The 26,587-nt window shown below is 37.1% G+C and overlaps 1 protein-coding gene across 1 annotated transcript in view; it reads right to left on the bottom strand.

Annotated features, from left to right (window-relative positions):
- The window catches only part of THSD7B (thrombospondin type 1 domain containing 7B), a 727,150-nt gene that overhangs the window by 89,692 nt on the left and 610,871 nt on the right, over nucleotides 1-26,587 (bottom strand). The window contains exon 15 of the mRNA XM_021695876.1: nucleotides 5,533-5,666. Coding sequence (XP_021551551.1) covers nucleotides 5,533-5,666 — 134 coding nt within the window. The remainder of the gene's footprint in view (nucleotides 1-5,532; nucleotides 5,667-26,587) is intronic.

Below are 26,587 nucleotides of genomic sequence, written 5' to 3'. Positions count from 1 at the left end.
CCCTTTCTCCTCCATCTTCAAAACCAACAGCCTTGCATCTCTCTGTGCCTTGCATCTGTGGTCACATTTTCCTCTTTCTCTCCCATTTCACCTTCACATTTAAGAACCCTTGTGAATAAATTGTCCCTGTGGAGACAATCCATGAATATCTTCCTGGCTCAACATCCTAACCTAATCACATCTGCAAAGTCCTTTTTGCTATAGAAGGTAACAGATTCACAGATTTCAGGGATTAGAATGTGGACATCTCTGGGGGGCTACAATTCTGTTTACCACATCAGCCAAAACACTGGCCGCTAGGATTATCGATTTCACGTGTGATTTATGAAAAGACTTTTCTGGGGGTTCTGACAAGCCCAAGAGTAAAGACTTAAAAAGACTGAATTGAAGATGTTCCCAAATGAAAATGCCCCTGGAATTACATATCCTGCATTATCAATTTCCATCTCATATCTTCAGTTGTCACCTCATTCCTACTCAAAACTCAGGGCAAAACTGTTTTGAAGCGTATTTGCTATTCCTGCAGCCTTCCCGCCCCCCATCCCCAACTTCCTTCATGACTATCTCTTGAATTGCATTTAATCACACTTTTATTACCATTTCAGAGAAACCTCTTATCTGGATCATTAACAGACTTCCTATTGCCAAACTCAATGGTCAATTGTCATCTTACTAAATTTCTGAGACCCATTTGAAACAACTGATTGCTCTCTTTTTCTTGAAAAACCCTCTTGCTTTCCCATTTTCTTGGTTTTCCTCATTCTCCAACAGCTCTTTCTCAGTCTCATTTGTAGAGCTTTCTCTATCTATGAATACTGGAGTTCCCCAGGGCTCAATTTCTTGTCTTTTCTTATCAATATATATCAAATGTATAAGCTGTTGATGCCCAAATTTATACCACTGTCTCTTTCTGAACTCTAGTCTGTATTGTCACAGTTGGAAGGCAAATTTAATGTGTTCACAAGCTAGCTTTTGATTTTTCTCTCTCAAACTTGCTTCTAATATTCCTCATCTCAACGAATGGCACCATCATTCCTATGATTGTTAGGCACTAAAACCTAGCAGTCATCTTTGATGCTTTCTTTCTTCCACGTTCTACAATCACTTTATAAATAAATCCTGCGGTCTGTAACTTCCAAATATAGTCCAAATGTGACCTTCTCACCACCTTCATTATTACCAAGCCCAGCCCAACCATCAGTGTCTCCCACCAGGAATTCTGGAATGTCTTTGAAACCTTCATCCCTGCTTCTATTTATATACCCCCCAAAACACCTTCTCTACATCCAACAAGTCCTTTCAAATGTAAATAAGACTATGTCATTTCCTCTGTCTCAAACATTTCATGGCTTCCATTTGCAGTTAGAAAAAAATCCTTTTACTTTGTTTTAGAAGATTGTATGATTTGAGTACTGGCACCAGCCATACAGGACACCTTGCTATTCATCTTGTTATAACAAGCCAAGAAGATTACTACTTTGGAAACTCTTTCTCCCTGGGATTTCTTTCTTTAGATCTTTATATTCATCCAGGTCTCTCATTTTATTCAGATGTCTGCTTGGATATTTTGCTGGCCAACCTCTCCAAAACAGTATCCCCCATCACTCCAACCGAATTTTATTTTCTTCTTGGCATTTCCCAGCAAAGACATTCCATTATATTTATGTATTTATCTTTTTCTCTGCCACTGTAAGTTATTTGAGGATAGAAATTTTGTTCACTTTTCTTTTATCCCCACTGCCTAGACTGCCTGATACATAGAATATTTTTTGAATTAATAAATTATTGCAATCCAAGATGAACCATGAAGATGTCCCCCAGTTTGGAAGTTTCAAGAAAGAGAAGGATAAGCTATTTTATTCATTATAACAGTGTCTTATTAAGGTCAATAATGGTTTGGAATGCAAGATACCCAGAAAATCTGCTTCACATATTTAAATGTGATCATACACATAAAGCATACAACAAAATCTGCCACAACAAAATATCACAGACTAGTTTCCTTAAACAATAGGGAATTATTTTCTCACAGTTCTTGAGGCTCCAAGTCTGAGATCAAGGTACTGGAAGGGTTGGTTTCTGCTGAGACCTCTCTCCTTGGCTTGTAGATGGCTGATGAACTGTGTCTTTATTTTATTTTTTATTTTTCATTTAAATTCAATTAGCCAACATATAGTACATCATTCGTTTCACATGTAATGTTCAATAATTCATCAGTTATGTATAACGCCCAGTGCTCATCACATCACATGCCCTCCTTAAAGCCCATCACCCAATTACCCCATCCCCCCATCCACCTTCCCTCCAGCAACCCTCAGTTTGTTTCCTCTAGTTAAGAGTCTCATGGTTTTTCTCCTTCTCTAATGACTTCCCATTCAGTTTTCCCTCCCTTGCCCTATGGTCCTCCACACTGTTTCTTATATTCCACATGAGTGAAACCATATGGTAATTGTCTTTCTCTGATTGACTTATTTTGCTCAGCATAATACACTCCAGTTTTATCCACGTTGATGTAAATAGTAATTATTCATCCTTTCTGACGGCTGAGTAACATTCCATCATATATACATATATTATATATATACATATATCACATCTTCTTTAGCCATTCATCTGTCGATGGACATCTCAGCTCTTTCCACAGTTTGGCTATTGTGGTCATGGCTGCTATAAACATTGGGGTGCATGTGCCCCTTTGGATCACTACATTTGTATCTTTGGGGTAAATACCTAGTAGTAAAATTGCTGGGTCATAAGGTAGCTCTATTTTTAACTTCTTGAGGAACCTCCATACTGTTTTCCAGAGTGGCTGTACCAGCTTGCATTCTCACCCACAGTTTAAGAGGGTTCCCCTTTCTCGGCATCCTTACCAACATTTGTTGTTTCCTGACTTGTTAATTTTAGCTATTCTGACTAGAGTGGGGTGGTATTTCATTGTGGTTTTGATTTGTATTTCCCTGATGCCGAATGACATGGAACATTTCTTCATGTGTCTGTTGGCCATTTGTAGGTCTTCTTTGGAGAAATGTCTCTTCATGTCTTCTGCCCATTTCTTGACTAGATTATTTCTTTTTTGGCTGTTGAGTTCAGTAAGTTCTTTATGAATCTCAGATACCAGCCCTCTATCTGATATGTCATTTGCAAATATCTTCTCCCATTCTGTAGGTTGCCTTTTGGTTTTGCTGACTGTTTCCTTTGCTGTGCAGAAGCTTTTTATCTTGATGAAGTCCCAAAAGTTCTTGTTTCCTCTTGTTCCCTTGCCTTTAGAGACACGTCTAGCAAGAAGTTGCTGCCGCCAAGGTCGAAGAGGTTGCTGCCTGTGTTCTCCTCTAGGATTTTGATGGATTCCTGTCTCACATTTAGGTCTTTCATCTGTTTCGAGTTTATCTTTGTGTATGGTGTAAGAAAATTGTCCAGTTTCATTCTTCTGCATGTGGCCAGTTTTCCCAGCACCATTTATTGAAGAGACTGTCCTTTTTCCATTGGTCACTCTTTCCTGCTTTGTCGAAGATTATTTGACCATAGAGTTGAGGGTCCATACCTAGGTTCTCTATTCTGTTCCATTGATCTATGTGTCTCTTTTTGTGCCAGTACCATACTGTCTTGATGATTACACTCCCTGTGTCTTTACAAGCTCTTCCCTGTGTGTGTGTGTGTGTGTCCTAATCTCCTCTTTTTATAAGGACATGAATCAGATTGGATTAGGGCCCATCCCAAAGACCTCATTAACATTAATTACCTCTTTAAAGAGCCTATCTTCAAATATAGCCTTGTTTTGAGGTACTGAAGTTTAGGACTATAATACATAGATTTTTGGGGAATGCAATTCACCTTATAACAGAGTGGTATTCAGTAGCTGTGGTATTTGTATTATATCAAGCTCTGTAAGTTTGAGCTGAGAAGTATTGCTTAAAGACCTTCTTGTTTAAGTATGTTTTTCCTCCGTCAGCCTGCCATAATTCTGTCAGTAGCAATTTATTCTCTTAAAGCCTTCCTTTCTCTCCTGAGATTTTGCTTTAGTACTGCTAAGAGGCCCGGCTGGGATGCGAGTGGGAGGTATCACAGCTCATCTGCTTGTTACTTAATAAGCTAGGTTGATCAGTCATTTCTCAAAACCATGAGAACAAGACAGTGGAGACATAGATTTTGAAGAGAAAAAAGTCTGTGACAGCATGAACACACTAGTCCCCAGAGGAAAGGGGAACTAACAAAGTGAAAGAAAGACAATTCGTCTATTAGCCATTTGCTTGGCTTGATGACTGTTTCACCAATAGCTACTTCTTCCAACATGGCTACCAGTGATTTTGCAACACTGGGATTAAGTCAGAAATGGTGGGTATATACTGAATTACTGAATAAAATAAGTTCACTGATATTGAATAACAATCAACATATATAAGTAGAGTCTGCCTTAGCAACTGACTTCAATCTCACAGTTAACTCAACAAGGAGTTATAGGATTTGAGAACTGTCTGTCCATTTGAAATGGAGCTTCCTAAACCTCACAAAATGATACTCTCTGCTCATGCAATCGAATAGTTGACTAAACTATATTTTCTTCTTGATTTTACATACTAATCATTGTTTATCATTAATATTTTAGTTTTCGCTTGTTCAGTCTAACATTTATTACCATATCCTCAGTTGGTAAAGAAATTCATTCTTTCCAAATCATTCTTAAATAGGCCATTTTGACAAACTCAGACCAAGTGTTTCCTTTGCTTATACTGCTGTATTTACAAAACAAAAACTTTAAACAAGATCCCTCCGTAAATAACCCAGAATTCACTAAATTCTTTCAGAGGTGTGCTCTTTTTATATTAAAATTCATCACTATAGTTCATGAGTATTCTCAGACTGTAGTTTCCAAGACCAACAGTGAGGGTTTAAATTGACCTTTTCAATGTACTGACCTTCAAAATTAAATGAAGGGGGGGAAATCGGAGGGGTAGACGAACCATGAGAGACTATGGACTCTGAGAAACAGGCTGAGGGTTCTAGAGGGGAGAGGGTGGGGGGATGGGTTAGCCTGGTGATGGGTATTAAAGAGGGCACGTTCTGCATGGAGCACTGGGTGTTATGCACAAACAATGAATCATGGAACACTACATCAAAAACTAATGATGTAATGTATGGTGATTAACATAATAAAATAAAAAATAAAAAAAAGATAATGTCCATCAACTACACTACTCATAGACCAAAAAAGAGACACGGTATCACAGCCAAAATCTCCCGATTTGTTAACAGTTATGGCTGTGGATCAGTGAAGGGATACTAGCCTGCTCCATGCAGTTAGCTTTCCCACTGAAGTCATTTGCAGGGAACGGTAGGGATTGTGACTACACTGCAGAGGAAATCCCACTGTACACATGGCAGTTAAGGCACATATACTTCTATACAAACTTAATGATGAACAAAAGCCAGAGGATGTAGTATGAAAATTAGAGTGCACTTGGATAAACACTGTTTTTTAATAAAAAGGTATACGTTCCTCTGCCCCATTTCCCAAATGTCTCCATTTCCACACACCTGATTTTCCTAGATTGCATTCCTTCTCCGCAGTGCAGAGACCTCAGCTCATTGTGGATTTTGCATGGAGACCAGTGTTCTACAATCCAGGAATACTGATTGCATTCACTGTAGCATGGGACTGCCTCATGCACCTGTCAAGAACAGGAAAGGAAAAAAAAATTATGTGGAACTCTACAAGTTATATAAAAAGAACCTATCTTTTAGTAATGCCTGTTGAACATAACCCAAGAACTATACTCTGGCTAAAACAGCCAAATTACACTCCCAAAAAGCAAGATGTATTTGGCTTCTCTGAAATTACTGACTTGCCTAAAGAAACATACAGGGGAAATCAACTAAGACATAAACAAAGGACAGTCATTTCCTACCACTGAGAATAGGAATTCCATTACCATTTCATTTCCCGAAAGACCTCACACAGCATCTATTAGATGGTCCAGCTCTCAATTATATGGCATACTGTATTTTCAGATGTACTTTAAGATGTCAATTGAAACAAATATATATAAGGAAAATTTACTCTTGAATATAAGAGGTCCTTAGAATGCATAAGAAAAGTGGTATTTGCACAGGAAATTTCTTTTTATGCCCCCAAATGATCAATGCTAACAGGCAATCATTTAGCCTCCTGGGTATTGTGGCTTTATATGAATTCAGCTATTTGTAGGATGTTTTCAGAGCATAGCTGTAACACAGACACACACACACACACACACACACACACGACAAACACTACTAGACTGTTAGAGGCTGGGCATGGCTGATTACTGACTGTGAATATTTACAATTTTATGGTAAAAACAATGATTACAGTAAATGAATTCTTAGGTTACTTCCTATGCACTTGTTTGTGATGATTTTTTTCCCTGAAACTGTATCCCATTGGGTAGTCAATTGAGTTTGCCTGCCTTTTTAAGACAGAATTTAAAATGCATTACTCAACATAGAGCACAGCACTCTCAGTAAGAAGATGTTTCATTGCATGATAGGTTACTCTAGATCACAAAGATGGCTCTAGTATAGCATGCTGATGAAGACGGAGTCAACCTATTACCAAAATAGTTAATTAATGATTTTCCTTTTAAGTAAGAACTTAAGCTTGAGTTCTTTTCTCCCACTGCATTTCTAATTCCACAAAATTGTACATGATGACTAGGCAGCGCTATCCAAACAGAACCATTACTTGCAAGTTTCCACTAAATGAGAGGGAAAGCACTATGTAATGGGATAATCAGAAAACAAGATTGGAGCACTGTCAGCATGTTAGATGGAAATCAAATGAGAAAAGGTTATTTGTGAGACTACATCTTAGGAATCACAAATAATGTCAGAAACTATTTTTAACTGTGGGGTTCTGGCTCTCTCATGTAGAGCACACAAGGAAAAGGAAAACCACAAAGTGAAAAATATGTGAAGGCAAAATGAAAGGAGATGGGAAAATAAAAGTGGAAGTAGGTGTAGGAAAGTAAGGAATTAAGTAATAAAAGCAGCACATTTCATCCTGTGAATGCTGCCAAGAATGAAATGAAAGGTTTGGAAGCAGAACCTACGTTAGAATAAGGAGGTAATAAATAACTTGTAAGGGAGAAAAGCCTGCCCAACTCCTGGCATGGTAGAGGTAAGAGAAAAATCTATCAAAATGAAAGACAGGACCCCAATGGAACAAACACCTGGAAAGTGAGCTGATGACAGCTGAGGGTTTAGCCAACTCCACTCTACCACTAAAATGAAGACTGCACTGAATTTGTGGGCTTGTTCTGTAAACTTTTCAATATGTAACAGACAATTTAAATAAAGCTCTTTGGCTTTCATATAAGATACATGAAAGTGTGCCAAAGCACTTTGTACAAACCAGGGGTAGATGGAAATATTAATTAACAAAGTATTTTCCCATACCTCATGCATGAATTTGAGAGCAAATGGATGGAATATCCTGAGAGGGACTTATTTTTCTAAAGCTATCAATACTAAGCAGAGTTTACATTTCTACCCTACCTCCTACATAAAGCCCAAAGACAGCTAGAAAAATGAAAACCTGTGTAGTTGCACGTTGCTCTGATATAAACATTTGAATGTTTGGTTGTATATTTGATTTACTATTTTTACTCTTTATGCTTTGCAATCTACAGCTAAGCAGAGTAGCTAACCTCAATGAAAAGCTGTTGGAAGATAGGGAGCGTATCTTTGCAGGAAGATGTTGACCCACCCTTTTAACTAATGACTAAAAAAAATAGTACCTCTTAAAAAAGATTCACATGGATTTACTTGATTTTTCCCCCATATGTGTATGCTATTTTAATATTGCTCATTTTTCACACTACTTTAGCTCTTTTTCTCATCTTGGTCTTAATGTCTCCTTTTCACTTTATATAATAAGTCTACTTCTCACTTTAAATAAAAGTGAGAAAGTAAGCTCAGAGAAACACAATTTGTACTTTTCACACCTAAGGATGCTTCTAGTCCTAACCAAAGTCAGACCTGGACAAGAAGCATTTGTGTAGGTGACTACTCAAAAAACTCTTGAGTCTTAGGCAGGCAGAAACAAAGTTTCCATAATGTCTGTATTTCACAAGACATGGGGGACTGAGTGGGTTCAATAAGTACTGGGTGAATTGAAAGGGGCCCAGGTTGCTAAATGACTCTCACACAATTCTCTAGAGAACATAGGCCCACTAAATAGAACATGTAAGGGGTATTTTACAAAGCCCAAAGGACAGTAGGAAGGAGCAAAGAATAAAAACCTTTTCTTTCCATTATGGGGCTGGGGTGAAGAATAGCAATCACTATGTCATCAAAAGGTGCTGCTTGATGATTTTGTTATGGGAAAGAAACGCTGTTCCTTAAGAATTGTGAGAACTGTCTCCTTAGAGTCCTTGTCCATTAGGCATGGAATCTTATCTAGAGGACTGAAAACAACCACAAGAGGCAAAAAGTGCAGCAGGCATTCAAGAATAAAAACTAACTACCCAGCTGGCCAATTTCTTCTCCTGTCAGTCCTTTACGTTCTGGCTATATCATATTGCTATTTAGTTGGTGCTTATTACAGTTTTTTAATGGAAGTTGTTAAAGCATGGACTTTATCAAGGAATCGTATGGAAATTCTGAAGGAGAGAAATGAGCCACGGGAAAGTTAAATGAAAATCATTCCTAAATGGCACAAATTGGGAAGAAAATAACAGGCTTTAATAGGGCCATAGATGCTAAAAATGCCACTGAAAAATCTAAATCCTCAGAGAGGCAACATTTCATTCTCCTAGTAATGAGTTCTATTTATTACTTCTTCAGTGGGGAATTGTGTTTTTATAATTTTGCTAGTTCCAGAGTCATAGCATAAACTCATTCATTGAGTCGGTCTTTTAATATTTATTAAATAAGTCTCTGCTCATTGTAATTGATCATTTTAATTAAGTACTATTTTCTGATACTCATCTCCAACTATAGATGGACTTCCCTGGCATAAACTTGCAAGCAGGGTCTCTCTGGAGCTCAGCAGATGTCATTACTGCATATCAGAGTCCTAGGGTTCAAGGGCTCAAATAAAGCAAACGAACAGTAACCACAATAAACACAAAAAGGAAGAAAGGAAAACTCATGAATTCCAATTTTCTACAGTCAAAACCCTTTGCTCCAGTGAAGCTGCCAGTCAACACCCGTACAGAAGTCTTCAGGCTGGAGACTTCCATACCGGACACTGTGGTTACTTAGTAGAACTTGACAATTAGTTCAAAAGCCCATCTAGGGCCAGAAATTCCTGCAAATCTGAGCCAGGGTCTGTACCATTGGCCTGTGAGAGGAAATAGTCTTCTTGGTGTGGTGAGATCAATAAAGCACTATGGGTTCCATTCTCCCCCAAATGTTGTGAGCTTTTAATATAAGATGTACAAATTTGCCTCAGGTCTAGGACCCTCATCTCTTAATTCAAAGAGCTTTCCCCCCAGCCCTTCACTAGTTGTCTGTCTCCTCTTTTTCCTCCTCCAGGGTTCATGCTTTCCCTTCAGAAGGGTCCTCTATACTATATCCTCCCTCAACCAAATTTTGCCCTTTTTCTCATTCAGTCAGCAACTAAGTTATGCACTCCTCCATTATGAATGTCTGAATGACTGGAAAGTATCACATTTAGGCAAGTAAACTTTTGCTTCCATTTGTGTTAATCATGCATTTATACCTGTCTGTACTTAATATAATACATGTGGTGCTAAAGTTCAGTCCTCATGCAACTGCACCTACATGCTTTACAATGTGCCCATCACTGGCCCCCGGTTATCAATGACACCATATAATGCTGTGTAGAACTTTATAGCTTGTATAAGACACTTTATGTCTCTGGTCTTAATCATCAGGATCATTTGAGTTACACAAGGTTAGCAGAATCCCTATTTCTAGGTAAAAATAAATAAAATTTGAAGATGCCCAGTTAACTCATTCATAGCAGATGAATGACTAGGCTCGTGCTCAAACTGAGATGAATTTAGAATCCCACTCTGCTGATGCAAACAGTGCGTGGGTTTCATCTCTTTAGCTTGTTTGGGCACATTCCATGCTCTGAGAATATCTTTTCAATGAGTAAGATAATGCTAATATTTATAAATTCCTAAAAAGGGAAAACCAAAAACAGAATTTTCAAATATGTCTATACAGTAGATGATGCCTATTGCTATATATTTTTATATATATATAAAACTGCACAAGCAATTCATCCCAAGGCTTCAGGTATGGAGTCTCTTTTCATAATTTCAAAAAACCCAAGAAGTATCTCAGAAAACCAACTTCCATTTTAAACATGGAAGAGCAGGCCTGAGTCTTTTAGATGGTTGCAATTCTTTGTGTGAATGGGGGGTTAAAAAAAAAATCCACAACTGTTTTTAAATTGGTATCGGTGGGAAAACTATCACGCCTATCATTTGTACAGTGTGTTGCTCAAGAGGGCAGCATTTGGAGTCAGGCTTTCTGAGAATCTGGAAAAAAGCGATCCATACTTGCGAGGTAGGCAACTGTCATTTCCAGCTTCAATGTTCAAGTCTAAGGCCCTGGCTGTCTTCCTCTTCCAAGACATTTTCTCACACTAGCTTCTCTGGCTACACAGCAATTGAAAAGATTTCCTGAGCATGCCCTGAGCTTATCACCATGCCTGGTTTGTGAGATTCACCAGTGGTTTTATATATGCATTGTATGTTTTCTTTTCAGTTTTCACCCTAAAAAAATCTCAAAACAAAGCTCGTAATGCTGAATGAATCTTATTTGCAAAATTTGTAGACAAATTATTGAGCTTTCAAGCCAATGGGAAGTTTATTAGCAAAGTAATTGAGGTGGCTACATTCCTCATCTTCTAAGAGCAGCAGTTTCTGTGTCAGATGTACAGACTATGTTAACTGTAGCGTTGTATCGAGGGGCCCGTAAATGCATTCCCCATACCAAACCTTGTCTGTAGTCTCAATGAATAATACAATCTCAGACATATTGTCACCACTGCTCATCAAATGAATGTAGTAGGCAATGCTGTGATTAATGAAGTTTTAACTTGAAAGTGCTTCTGAATTTGAAATCGCTCATTAGAAAGTTTCTCAATCCGGGCTGGCTAAGAGTACAAGATCCTTGTAACAAAAACACAGAGAACTACTGCCCTTACATACAAAAAAAAAAAAAAAAGAAAGAAAAGAAAAAAATGGACTAACAATGAGACTATCTATGCCTTAAAGTCACATTATTGTTTCTATTTTGACAGAAGATATGTTGTACAGAGTAGCCTTTTTTCTAAACGGAATATAGAATAATACTTCTTATACAGAAGGTCTAAACTCTGGATTTTTTTCCCCCTTTCCTTTTTTAATGGTCTAAAGCACTCAACCCCTTACCTCCAGTCTGAATACCACTGATGATCTTTTAAGCACAGTGTCATCAGAATCAAGATGAATATCCTCTCACAGCTAAGCTACCTCTGTCATTCACGCAGTTCTCTGTTCCAACAGTGGGGGTGGAGGTGGAGATTAGTATGGGTACAGAGACTAAGTAGGGCCCCAAGTTATGCATATACTTCCCCCCCTTCCCCATGTTTCCTGCCTCCTTCAAGGATATTACACATAGCCTGAACTTTACAGAGGGTATTTAATATTGGGGAGCCACCAAGTCCTCATGTAAAAGACCATGGTTAAAGTTCAGTTATCTGTGCTAATGGAGTTTAAATTATTTGTAATGGCAAACAAAGAACAATGCATTATTTCTTTTTTTAATCCTTCATACTCTATTTCCCTGGTAGCAGATTTACATTTCTTATTATGCATGATTTAAGTGACTATGAAACCACAGTCTTAAAGTGAACTGCATGGTAATGGACAATCAACAAAAGTGATGATTGTGGAGATCCTATACAGTGCATGATATTCTACAGTAAAGCACTAACACACACACACACACACACACACACGGGCACTGATTGGACTCCCTCTGTGCCTGATATGTGGTACGGAATTGAGGGAACATATTGACATAGACAAGTTGGGGCAAGTTGAACTATAAGGCCCACACACTGTACCTCAGCACTACGTAAACAACCATAAAAGGTAGAATGAGAGGTGGAAACTCACTCCAGAGTTGGATTGACTTTTCCAACACCCTGGGAGTTTCCACCCATGGCCATGCTGTTATGATAAGAAATCAGATGGCGTTTTGTAGATTGCTCATAGCATGCCAGGGACTACTGTCATGGTGGTCCTTTGGATTTTCATAGCACGGATTGCAGTTCTCAGTCACACTGAAGTGGGGGGAAAAAAACCAACAACCCCATGCCAATATCATGGATACTTCCAGAAAACTCTCCAAGTGTTGAACTAATAGCTCTTCAGAAAAGAGGTTATGAATGAACCTTGGGGACATTATGTGAAATAAGCTAATTACAGAAGGATGAATACCACATGAGTCCACTTATATGAGGTATCTCAAATAGTCAAACTCATTGAAGCAAAGAATAGAATGGTGGTTGTCAGGGGCTGTGGGAGAGGGAAATGGGGAGATGTTAAATAATGGATATAAAATTTCAGTTATGCAAGATGAATAAATTTTAGAGTTCTGTGTACAAAACTGTGCTTATGGATAACAAATACTGTATTATACACAAACATTTGTTAAGAGGGTGGATCTCATGTTAAGTATTTTTACCACAATAAAAATTTATTAAAAATTTTAAGAAGAGGTATGTGTCTCAAAGGGTTAGGTTGTGCCATGGAAACCTGACTAGAGAAAAAAAAACATGTCTGTCCTTACTATATATGAGATATTGTCTAGGAGTCTGGTGCAAAGATAAGATGGATAGATAGATAGATGGATGGATGGAGAGAAAGAGAAAGTGAGTGAGTTTATCACTTATTTGGGTCACAGAATACGACCACAAGAAATCAGGGGAGGAAAGAAAGCTTTCATTCTCTGTAGACAAGAGTCTGAAATGGAAACTCCTGCCTTCTGGCAGGTCACAAAAGTTTTACAAGTTAGAGGCATAAAGCAGAGATGAACAGATCTCAGTTCTTAGAAACAGACGTCCTAAGGGTATCTAGATCAGAAAGGTATATGGTACTGTTTAGGGTTTTCAAGAAAGGGAGGAGAAGGAGTTTGGCCTGAGGCTTGCAACTATTTAAGTGTCAAACAGAAGTGAAAACTTGGGGGAAAGTCTTTAGTTTCCTTGTGGGCCTTTGCTGGGACAGAATCTTGTACAGTTAGCTCCCACTTATTCTCAGTAGTTGAGACCATCATGCTATCCCTATACTCTAGAATTCATGCAACTGTTTCTTCACTCACTAAATGCAAAAACTCTATGAAAACATGCCTAGGAAATCAATATAATTTGGATGATAAAAATGTAATTGTGTAAAGAAGCAGTTTAATCTAAGTTACACACCAATTAGGCAGAGAAATCCTATGTTTGTGTGGCCAGACTCTCATATACAAATGCACAAAGAAGAATAGCCCTAGTTAGGATAATCTAATAGGAACTACTTTGGATGAGAGATTTGCTAATCAGGCAAACGAACCAAAATGTAAATATAATTCTCATAAGCTGTACACAAGGGCCCCAGTACATATGAGATGAAGCCTGGAGACTGTGGCTAGCTGGGGTAAGTAAATGGGAATATGAGATTAGACAGAATTTTATTTGTAGACAATGGAAGCCAGTAAAATTTCTGAGATTTGTATCAAGAGATATATTCCAAATCAAGTGTGGGGAATATTAGTCACCTCAAACGGGAGGGAGATGAAAGTGCAGGAGAACTCTGAGCAAGGCAGAAATGGCAGCAGTCCCAGTAGGAGGCTACAGTTTGGGAATAATGATCTTCGTAACTGCTATTTCCACAAAGCTACCAACAGGACGAGGAAGAAGAGACACCAGGATTTGGAAGTGAAGATGAAAGAGACAACCCAAATATCAGTGCTACTTTTTGAAATCATTTAATATTAGTGTATTCTAGAACATAGGGACACATGAAAGCTTCCTCTTTTTCACCAAGAGAACTGTGAAGAAAAAGACAAGACATCAGTTTCCCAAGAGCCCTAAATTCCAGGGAGTATTGCTAATGAGCAGAACAGCAGAAACTCTTGGGTATTTGCCCAGAAAACTTTTCATGACATATTTACCAACTTATTTTGTCTTAAGTTCGCTTAGTCAGAATAAATCTGATGCCATGTATGACCTGAAAAGCAATCTGGTCTTTGGAAGGTTTGCTCAGAACTTACCAATACTCAGAGTAGGCAAGCACAAACTGGCTTCCAGCATCACGGCCAAAAGGAAAGCCTCATAACTGTTGCACATGTAATGAGAGCTCTAGGTCCATCAGGCTATAGTCTTTTAATCATTATCACAAATAAACCTTACCTTCATTAACTCTGAAATGCAGAGTTCTCATATAGCACTATTTCAAAGTCAATCAGGAAGTCAAAGAGAAAAAGAGCCATCAAAATTTTAAATAAAAAGAAATAAAACGATGGTCATTTTCCTGTTTAGTAAAACCAATTTAAAAAGAAGGAACAACATAAGAATTGCTGACTGCAAACTCCATTCCTAATTTGGCTAATTTCTAAATGATCCTATCATAACAGGCAGGAGGAGAGGAGAGGAGGAGATCACTAACTTTTAATCCAACAAAAAACAAATACAATGATTAATTCCTTATAGGTTGGAGCCAGAGAGGAAAATAATTACAAAATGTCCCTAAAGAGACTTTTTGCACAAAGAGGTTACGTGTTATACACACATACAGAATGATCTTTTTCTTCTGTACATAAATGTATAAAGCAGCAGTTCTCAGACTGCAGTGTGCTCTAACAGTTTTCCCTGTTAAAATACAAGGCCAGGCACAGCACAAATGGCTTTGTAAAATATGAACTCTTAGTGTGAGTCCTCCCATAACAAACCCAATGTGTCGGGGACAAAGTTAAAGTGAAACACAGAGCCACAAGTGATGCTTTATAACCCAGGATAGTACAGCCTGACCTTTGCAGAACTGAGAGGCAAGATTGATTGGATAATGGAATCCCTGCCATTCACTTACATGGTGATAAATTGGGATCCTGGCTCCGATTTCCACCCCAGTTTCATCAGTCAGAGACTCTTATTAGGGACTAATAGGAAACTGCTGCTTTATGGAAGAGAGTATTTTGTTGCAAATATTCTTCTTCTGAGACAGACAGTGAGAAAGAGACAGGGACGGAGGCAGACCTTTCTGGTTCTTCACGAAATAAAAACAGAAGACTGCTGCAGGAAAATGATCATTTAAGGCAGACCTTACCTGGCCTCTGTTTTAGTAAACTTTCTTTTGACCAAAGGGAAGATAGCTGATGGTAAGTCAGGAGTCATGTGTGACAAGAACAAGTATTACTATATACAACAAAAATAATGGACCTATTCCTAGGTACTTGCCAAACACAGGTTATTCGGAAAACCTGACAGTGAAGGTCTTAAAATGTGCTATAGAATGATCAGTTAACCCATTTACATAAAGCGGACGTGTTTCTACAAAGTTGGCCCAGATAAACGGTTATAACATAAATACACCTGTGTATGTGCAACCAACAGCAGCCTTTCTGGGATCTGTACTTAAGGATTCCAGAAATCATATTTTGTGCAAATACCCTCCCTGCCCCACCAAAATAAATAATAGGGTATAAAGTTATTTTGTATCCCTGGTTTATACTTTGTGCTTAATAGATGTATATTGGTGTAAGTATGAATGAGTGCAGAAATATTTCTCTGAGCATGTTTCCTGGAGAGCAGACACCTAGATCAAACCATGAAGCTAAAAGTTTTGCCCTCTTTATATTTAATTTTCAGGAATTTTAATATTATGCACTAATAATTGAAATCTAATTGCTTATAATTATACTCAGGTCCCAAGATTTGGAAGTAGATATCCAAATGAATTCAGAGCCTTATATGTTTTTAGATTTATATGATTTCAAAATTCTCTCGTTTCTAAATTTCTGATCTCTGAATGTAGATGCTAGTAATTGGACAGTATTACCCCATTTTCCCATTCCAATTACGGATGTCTTGAATTAAGAAACATACAAGCTTCTAAAAGGATTGACTCTGGTGCTCGCTTCGGCAGCACATATACTAAAAGGATTGACTTTGTCTTCCTTTAAAAGCAGGTAATATTCACCATCCTTGGCTAAAGGCAGACTCTGCTGGTGTGAGGGAGCCAGGCTCATAGTGACTACGGGATCTCTCAGAAGATGGAGGTGATACCTCGCACATCTCTTGCATTGCACATAGCATCTGGCATGTGCAGGGCCCTTGACATAAATTCCTGTTGAACTAAACTATAGGAAGCCTAGGATTTATGGTTCTAGATCTGAGCTGGCATCTCACTTGTGGAATGGGGTCTTGTTAAAATATTCTTTCTTTGCAGGAATCACCCAGCTTTAGATTGATAAAATGGCATTAGTAGAGCAAGTTAGGAGATGGGCAGCATCAAGTACTTTACATGTATTGGATTCTGGTTCTCCATTATTGGATTCTTTGGTGGGATCCTAGTAAGTTAATAATGGGGTCCTCTTTGGGGGTGGCTCCATTTCACTCATGAAGTGATCCTTTATACTGTGTGAAAAATCATCTGTGTTCTTGTGGAGCAGAGAAGGAAGCTGTGAGAAAGGGGCTTTGTATCAGGTTCTGCCATTGATTTCCTGGCAGCTCACTTAAGGGACTCTCAGGGTCTAGCCTTTTCTTTTCATCTTCTGACTGTAATACTTACTTTCAAGAGAAGAACAATAATGATATATGAGCTTTAGAGAGTTTGATAGTTCACTGTAATAAGTAATATCTGTTTCGAGGAAGATGAGCATTGAAACATGGAACTGAAGGAATTTTGAAGCTGAAAGTAAGCTATATGATCATCTCGTCCAACTGCACCACTTCCTTCATCAAAAACACACCTGTATTTCCAAGTAGATTAACCTAATAAACTGTGAATCGTTTCTAACACTGCAAGCTCAAAACCTGGGAGAGAAAGAGACAAATGTCTTCAAGTTTATGCTTTCTCATCTTCTACAGCACCTAGTACATTGCTGAGGAAAAGAGATGTACGATCAGTGACAGCTAAGCCAGCAAAACAACTTCAGTCATTCCAAAAATAGCACTACTATTTCTGATAAAGATACAAGGGGTATTTACAATTCTATAGTCACATCAATTTTTGACATTTGAGCATGAAATGATTCCTCCTAAAAAGGTAAAATCTTTTTATAGCCGAGACATATGAAGTGCCCTACGTTGCAAGACTTAATTAAAAACTATTGACAATTTAGTGATCACTTACAAGGTAGAGTATAAGACATTGATGAGGAACAGAAGGAAGACAATGAATATAACGCGAACTGTTCTTCTTTAAAGATACGTGTTATCAGATAACAGCAGTTATAGATTGTTTAACAGCTGGAACTAGATGTGTTGAACTTACTCATTCACTCCTGCATTAATTCATTGATATTACTGATGTTCTACTATGTAAGACTGGCCCAGAACCTCCTTTGACATTGGATAAACAAAGATGACACAAATCCTTTCTTTTGTGTGTTGGTAAACTATGGCCCATGGGTCAAATATGGCCTGCCCCCCCTTTTTTTTTAAATGAGATATAATCTACATATACTAAAATTCTCTTTTAAAGTATACAATTCAGTGTTTTAAAATGCATATGTAAAGTTGTGCAATCATCATTACTACTTCTGGTTCCATAATATTTTCATCACCCTGAAAAGCTACCTTATACCCACATTAGCAGTCATTATCCATTCTCTCCTTCCCTGTGCCCCTGGCAACCGACCATTAATCTACTTTTTGCCTCTTTTTTTTTTTTTTTTGGTCTATTCTGGACACTTCATATAAATGAAATCATATAATATGTGACCTTTTGTGTCTGATTACTTTCACTTAGCATAATATTTTCAAGGTCCATCCATGTTGTAGCATGAATAAGTACTTTATTATTGTTTATGGCTGAGTAACATTCAACTGTATCGATAAACCAAATTTGTTTATCCATTTTTGGATAGTTGATGGACATGTGGGTTGTTTTCATCTTTTGGGTATGAATAATCATGCTATGAACATTTGTGTACAAGTGTTTGCATTGGAGGTTTTCAATTCTCTTGGCCATCCGCCTCGGAGTAGAGTGGCTGGGTCATGTGGAAACTGTTTATGCTTACCCGTTAACTGCCAAAGGGTTTTCCTAAGTGCTGCAACATTTACATTTCCACTAGGAATGTACAAGGGTTATGCTTACTCTACATTCAACACTTATTGTTTTGTCTTTATTTTGATTATAGACATCTTAGTGGCTGTGAAGTGATACCTCATTGTGGTTTTGATTTATATTTCCTTAATGACTAATGATGTTTAGCATCTGAGCATCTTTTCATGTGCTTATTGGCCATTTGCATATGTTATTTGGAGAAATGTCTACTAAGGATCTGTACCCATGGATTAATTAGTCTTCTTAGTGTTGAGTTGTAAGATTTCTTTATATTTCTTGGACACTAAATCCTCATCAGATAGATGATTTGCAAATATATTGTCTCATTCTGTGGGTTGTCTTTGCAGTTTTTTGATGATGTACCTAGAATTGCAAAAGCTGTTGGCTTTGATGAAATCCAGTTTACCACTTCTTCCCTGTCATAGCTTGAGCTTCAGGTATCCACTGTCTAATCCAAGATTACAAAGGTCACAAAGATTTACACTGATGTTTCCTTTAAGAGTATAATAGCTTTAGCCCTTACATTTTGGTCTTTGGCCCATTTTTAATTAATTTTTCTGTGTATGAAATATACTTTTTTTATTTGCATAGCTCATAATTTTTTTGTTGAAAAATTAGACATTTAAAATGATACAATGTGGCAACTCTGGAGACCAGCTTCTTCCCTCTCTCTCCAGTATTTGTTGTTGTTGTTGCTATTTGTTGTTGTTTATTTATTGACTTTTTTGAACTAATTCTGTGAAGTCTGTATTTGTTATGCCTAATGATGTCTCTGTCTAATGATCTGACACAGATTCCCTCTAATGCCTGGCACCAAAAAATCTCCAGTCTTTGCGGAGTGCCTGTGTGTGTGTTGGGGCACACATTTAACAATTCAGCCAGGTAATTTACAATTCTTTGTGTTCATTTTCTGCTTGCACAGAGCCTGAAGGTTAGCTCAAGGTGAGAGAGTCTTGTTTAGGGCTTTCCTAAGTATGTGCACAGCTATCTGCAGGTCCATGGCCTTTTAACTCCCAGCAATATGTTAGAGTTTTTCCAAACTCCTATGGACATCTTATTCCCTAGCTTTTCCTTTTAAGCTTTTGTTATTCTATTGTTTGCCCCAACTGTTAGCTACTGTGTCAGGTAGCTACAAGTTAAACAATTACCTCTGATTGTTTTGGAGTAATGTCCCCAACTTCTTCACACTGGGTCAGTTCTGAGTCAGGTCAAACAAAGCCAGCCTTGTGAGTGGGTTTTTCCAGGGAGCCACCAGACAGTTAAATAATGACAATTCTTCAAAAATAGGACTCTGAAGGACCTTCAACTCTGTTCAACCCTCTGCAGTGGCTGCCAGACTACTTACTATTATTTTTTGTACTATGATTGTGGGTAGCTTCTTTCAAGAACACTATGGAGCTGGAGTTGTGAGCATTGATGTAAGACAATTTAAAACGTAGTAAGTCTTTCTGTTCTGAGATTCAGCCATTTTTCTTGAATAAATGTTTCCCAGATTGCTACAGCTTTTGATTAATTTACAGAGTCCTGAGAAATGTTACTTGGACAATTTTTTTCCAGTTTTCTTTTTGCTTTTATGCAGGAAAGGATTTGGGGAGAACCGTTCTCTACTATTTTCACTGACATTGCCTATTTCTTTAAATTTTACTAAGTCACAAACATGTTCATTCGTGTATATCTTATCTATGAATGCTTTTGTGCTACTATGGAAGGGCTGAGGTGTTGGGACCGAGATCCTAATGCCTGCAAAGTTATATTTGCTTACCCTTTCTCTACATCTCAGTCCATTCTACAACATATTCTCTACGTTATACTCTATATTAAACTTCTAATCTTTTAGTTTTTATATAATAATTTTATGAACAAGTTTTGGGGGAAATTTTCAAATGAGTGTCTTTTTTGGTGTAAAGTTAAATAAAAATAAAATACACTAATCAATAAGATAAAGGGTTGGTTATTCAGAAAGAAGTATGTCATGAACTAGGAGAAGGATGTACACTATCTTCAACCTACAAAAAGGAAATGACTTTGCATCAACAAAATGAAACATCTGGGGTCAGTGAGCTTGAAAACAATACCCCAAGCTGCATGTACCATGTTAGCAAAAAGTCATCATTTTTGCTCAGAGAAAACGGTTTCTATAGGATTCTAAGAACACATCTTGAAAGGTCATTTTAACAATCTGAGAGTTAAATATGAGAACGTAAAATGAATCCTTAATTTTAGCAAACGCATCCTCTTCATAAACTGTATATGCCCAGAGCATAAAATGGGAGAAAACTCTAAGAATATCATGCCATAATTTTATATACCATATGACCAGGAAAAAACCAATGTGACCATGTAGATGATGCTTAGACGTAACAGCGGGTAGCACATCATAAAGTTCTTTGAATTTGAAATTTTGCTCTCTAACCCCAATTAACAGAAGGTTGAGTAGGTCTGGAGTTGTACATTCTGTACCCTCCCCAGTGTACAGGATCCAAGTTACCTAGCCATTTTACTTTTCATTGACAGTCCCTGTAAAACTTTGCACAGGAAAAGAAATCTGGATTCTCCTGTGACTGACAAGCTCACTTTAGGTGTACTTAGCTCCTGGTCCCTAATGCATCATAAATATCACTCTAGTCTACTATACAGGTAGCCTCTGAAAACTTCACTGATGTTTTTATTATATGACCAACAATATTTCAAACAAAATTGGGGTGGACAGAAATAGCATGTGGATTTATTAAAACTATAAAGGAACTTGAGATTTATATGAGATATTTATGTAAACTTGAAAAAAGGTTAATTCCTTTAAAAAACAAAAAGAGAGATTGAAAGAGAAAACTATTGATATGCTGAATGCTATTTGCTAAAAATCTGGTGAGCTAAAATCAGCATCTCAGTAGGAAGCTATGTATGGAATTCTCAATGTTAAGAATGGAGATAGATCATGCACAATGCCATCCAATTCACTCTGAAAGTACAGAGCAGATTTAATATCAGAAACCTTTCCAGAGCCTGATATATTCTGCTGATTCTAAAATCTTAGAGCATCATTTTCTTCATTTCATAAAATAAGCCAGGCATAACAAATTTAAGCAGATATAAATCAATTTTCTGGGTTTCTGAACTAGTCATTTTGCTGATGTAAAGGATTACATTTAAGAGCAACATACAGGCAACTGACTCTCCTCTGGGAAGATTTTTTTTCTTCCATGTGTGAATAATGTTTTGATCGGGATTTACAAAGAGAAAAAAAGCTGATTTGTGAAGGAAAACATCAAAGCTTCTTTTCACTAAATGAAAACAGTAAAGATCAAAACAGATTGCAACACCAACCTGAGCCTTTGTAGAAGTCCATGTTGGCAGTGCATGACAAGCAAAAGGGAAAGAAAATTATATATGTATTAGTTGAGCTGCTATTATAATGCAAAATTGAAAAAAAAAAAGTAGAAATCCTTTTCCTGGATTATTTAAAATTAATGGCTTACATTTCAGCTAGAATTTGAATGTTTCCCTCCCAATTTTCAAGCAAAATGCCTCCACTTAGTAAATATGAAACATGATTGTGTAGGATAAAGAACACATGGATCTGAGAAAGTTGAACAGATTTTCCCCAGCTGTCCTCTGGCTATGAGACCTAAGTCCTAAGACCAAGGCTTAAGGAAATACACTAAACCTCTGAAGCTTAACTCAAGCTCCCTTAGTATCCCAGTTACAGCTCATCAGTCATGGCAGAAAAAAAAATATTTTTGAAAGATATAGCACATATAGACCAGACTCTTAGAATGTGGTTTCCATGACACTTGTTCCTACTGCTCACTCTTTCCCCACTGTGTATCTTTACTCCTTAATCTTACCATAATTTTAATTTTGAACTTAAGTAGCTATTTAATTACTGTCATTTCTACAACTAGACTGTAAAACTGTATGGTCCCTAAGAGCAGGGCCACTATCTTTTTTTGGTTGTTGTTCATCATTGTATTCTCAGTGCTTATCCAGTGCCTGGCATTGAGTAGATATTTCAAAAATATTTGTAGAAAGATGAATGAGTGTAGCCCCAAGGCAATGTAAATTACAAATCTTATGCTATATCTGAAAAATTATAACCTAACTCTAAAATCAATTTTCAATTTGAATTCAAGTTTTACTCTTATGTAATAGATCAGAAATCGTAACTTACACAATAACAGTTGCAAAGAAACGAAGCTGGGTAGGTCAATTAAACATCCATATACCTGGTATCTTGCAAATTCTAGTCACATTTGAAACAGTCCATCATCATTACAATCTATAAATAATGGTTGTTTACAACCAAAAGTCACTTTACAAACTTAGCAGGTGGCTAGACTTATTATCACTATTCCAAAAGCACTATTAAGATGGATTTGCTGGTTATAAATTATATAGGTTAGTCAAAAGAAGAATATTTTTGGCTTTAGATAGAAGTATAAAAACATTACACGCGGTTAATGATAAGAAACTTAGGAAAATTCCCGATATTAGAGAAATGTCTGTTTTGTGATAATGACTAGATGTAATTAACTCAGAGTTAAGTGAACAATGAACAATGTTCACACAATTATTGTATTGCACATTACTATCACATCTATGGAAGTGGTTCGTTTGCTTCAATAGTTAATAGTAAGTATTTTAATATTTAAATTAATATCACTACCAAATCTTGATGATTGCTGCTCTTGGATTGGAATTTAGATTGATGAACAGAGAGACTTGGGTGTATTGCTTGTTTTACTCCTGTGGTTGTGTCAACACCTTGAGTTTTTTGACCTGTCCAGAACTTAGAGTTATAGTAGGGTTCTATGAATACAGCTCCGTAGTTCAAGGGCTGCTAAAACTACTCAACTGCAGTTAATTGCACTTTCATGGAAAATATGTATAAATAGGTGGAAATAACAAATGCATTATTAACATCAAGGGCCAAAAATTCTCAATGAATAATAATGGGTAATTTCTTTAATACAGTTGGTTAAATTTCTAAAGGGCAACAAACAACAGTAATCAAAATAACCTCTTTGTTATTCCTCAGGATATCTACTGAAGTTTTCCAAAGCATTAATAACTGTATCAGATCTGGGAATGTGACTGTACTTGATAATCAACTCAGTTATTTTCTAGAAATTACATATATTACCTTTTCTTTTTCTGTCTTTTAAAAAAATCTTGGTACCATGATTTAATCTGTGGTTAAAATATATAATTTTTAGATAAGATTAAGCCTCTCAGTGCTCAAAATTCTTTGAGATATTTCAACCACTCTTCCTCTATGTGCAGTCTTATGTTTTTTGTTTTTTCCTTAGCTTTAGACAAACTGCTTTTGGCTCTTTCTACTTTAAAATACTACTATTGGGTAAACTGTAATGTGTCTAAACAGAAACTGCCTACCTTTCCCTCTGGACCAAATCTATTTTCACACATCTAAAAACTACTCTGTTTTTAAAGCTCTCCCTCTAAATTTCCCAAAATCTGTGCGTCCACACTTGCCTGAATTCCCCTGAATTCCTGAGGCTCAAACAGAAATTCCCACAGATTGGGCCAGAATGAATATATATATATATATATATTCTATGTTCCTAGATAGAGTCTGAGTCTCATAGCACATACATCAGACAAGTTCAAACCAATTCACCTGACTCCTCAAAACACTGCAGGAGCTCCCATTGCACTGAGAACCGTACCTATAGCTGTAAGTGACTCCAACTTGCCTATTTCTCTAAAATTCTCTCCAAGTCTCTCCCCGTAGCTCATTCCACTCCAGCCACACAGCCCTTCGTGCTGTTCCTCAGACAAGAAAGTGAAAGCCTGCTTCTGAGTCTGCATCCCTCCCAGCCTCCTCTCCTCCCAGGCTCATCCTTTCTTTAGGCTGCCACAGCTTCCATTTGCACATCATTCTTGACTATGCTCTCATGTCGCTATCTCAAAGAAATCTTCCCTGATTGTTCTATCCCTCTGCTCTTATTTTCTTCACACTACCCATTACCTGCAAGTATTTATTTATATGCTTACTTATTTACAATCTATTTCCTTTACTAGAATATAAGTTTCATTAGAGCAGAGCTTTTGGCTGTTTTGTCCTTAGCTGTATTCTAAAGCCTATGGCAATAGGAGGTACTACATAATTATTTATTTCACAAATAATTACCTCTTTATACATTAGGCACCTGGTATAATGTCTTAAGCATGGACTGAGAGGGTGGGGAACTAAACAATAAGAAAATTTTGTAAAAAGATACTTTGTAGATATGTGTGTCAATGTGGTCAGTAAACTTAAATAGGGATAGGTGTTTGAATTCTACTTTCATGCAATCTGATTTATTCATTACCTTAAATTACATATCAATGACAGTTAATATACATGGTAATTAAGAGAGCTTTCTAGGAGACAGGGACATCTTTCCTTTTTATTTGCATGTGTGTTCCAGCACACACCCCCTCTGCATTTCCACAAATAATGAATTTTCAGCCAGATGTATTAATATGAATGGAGAAAAATTGTAGAGACATGTAAATAATGAATACTGATGGAAATGTGAATTTGAAATATGAACCATAAGTAAAAATGAACTGATCCGTTATCAAATTTTACATATTAAGTATTTTCCATAGTGTTACCTGTATTTACTTTTTATAGACCCAAGCACCATAAAATTAAGTAAAATGCTAAATAATATCTGAAATCTACCTCAGAAAAAAAACTAGAGAAGAACAGGGATTTTAATGAATAGATAGTTAAGGAGGATTTCAATAGATAAAACCAAATTTCAATTCTAGGAGGATATATGAATTGAATGTTTTTTTTCTTTTGAAATATTATAATTAAACTAAGGTATGCCATAATAGTCATTCTCACTATTTTAATATGGAATCACATGAAAGGATATGGTATTATATGGCTTTTACATTAAAGTTATCTGTTGTGATCATAAGCAAAGTGTTTTTTCACTTAATGGAGAACCTCACATAGAGATGCTAGGGACATATTTATTACAGATCTACGTGTATGTTTCTGCATACCTGAAAAATGTGGGGGAAAAGAAAACTCCTATTTGTTATGTATATTTTTAATATGAGGTGCACAAAATTTCCCCATAAGTCATGTATTTTGTATTTAGTGCACGGGGTACAAATGAATTAGGTATTATACACATTTTACAATTAAAGAAAGAAAAACGTTGCGACACAGACGTAAGTCAAACATGCTTCCTCTTTTTTTTTTTTTTTTTTTGCTTCCTCTTTCTTAGGGCACCTGTATTTTGATGTCTCCTCAAAGACCAAATTAAAAAAAAATGCATTCTCTAGGAATCTCATCAATGATATTTTTCAAAAAGTACAACTTCTAGGTGGTCATAAAATGCTATTCTATGATCACAATGACATAAAAAGGATTGCTATGCACAATTTAATAGCCACCACCGACTTCTAATAGATGAATGCTGTAAGAACCCTGGTTATCACTGATCCTCTGAAATCCTCCAAAAATAGGTAAGAAGGCAGAAAAATAAATGACTTTTATTGGATGGTACAGAAACCAGAAACTAAAAATGGAAGAATAAACTTGGATCAAAGGAAAAGGGGAAATTGAAGGATTAGGAAAATAATCAGTGTTTCCAACTCCATGGAAAATCAGAGCCGGAACAAAACAAAGTCCTCTGCTGACACTATTAACTGTGCACAGATGCCTGTATGTGTGCATGTGTGTGCACGCAGGTGCCCGTGTGGGCAGGCGTGCATGAGTAGTGTTACTTAGAAATTTTAAAGATATTTGAATAAACAAGAAGGATATTAGAAAGAGAATGCTCTTAAGATTGGAGTTGACAAATCAAGTGTTCAGTCCAAGTTTTCATTGTGCTTCCGTCTAATAAGAGAATCAATCAGGCAGTCAAACAGACAACATTATCAGAGGCAAACTGCTGGTTGTGAGAGTCCTTTAATCAGATGCAACTCGTGGAAATCTCAGTAACCTCAAAGCCCAGTGGCAGCCCAGGCTAAGAGAGTGCATGCTATGACTACATTAAGACAAATATAATCATCTATCTGGGGAATCGTTACTTTCTTCTTTTGCAGAGAGTTATTTACATAACATTTACAATACACTGCTTTTTTTAAAGATTTTATTTATTTATTTGTCAGAGAGAGAGAGTGAGAGAGAGAGCACAAGCAGGGAAGCAGCAGGCAGAGGGAAAGGGGGAAGCAGGCTCTGCGCTGAGCAAGGAGCCCAGTGTGGGGCTCGATCCCAGGACCCCGGGATCATGACCTGAGCCTAAGGCAGACGCTTAACCAACTGAGCCACCCAGGCGTCCCTACAATACACT

The sequence above is a fragment of the Neomonachus schauinslandi genome, chromosome 3, assembly GCF_002201575.2.
Source record: "Neomonachus schauinslandi chromosome 3, ASM220157v2, whole genome shotgun sequence".
NCBI lineage: Eukaryota > Metazoa > Chordata > Mammalia > Carnivora > Phocidae > Neomonachus > Neomonachus schauinslandi.
The sequence above is the reverse complement of the archived record's forward strand: the minus strand, read 5'-3'. Positions and strand labels throughout refer to the sequence as shown.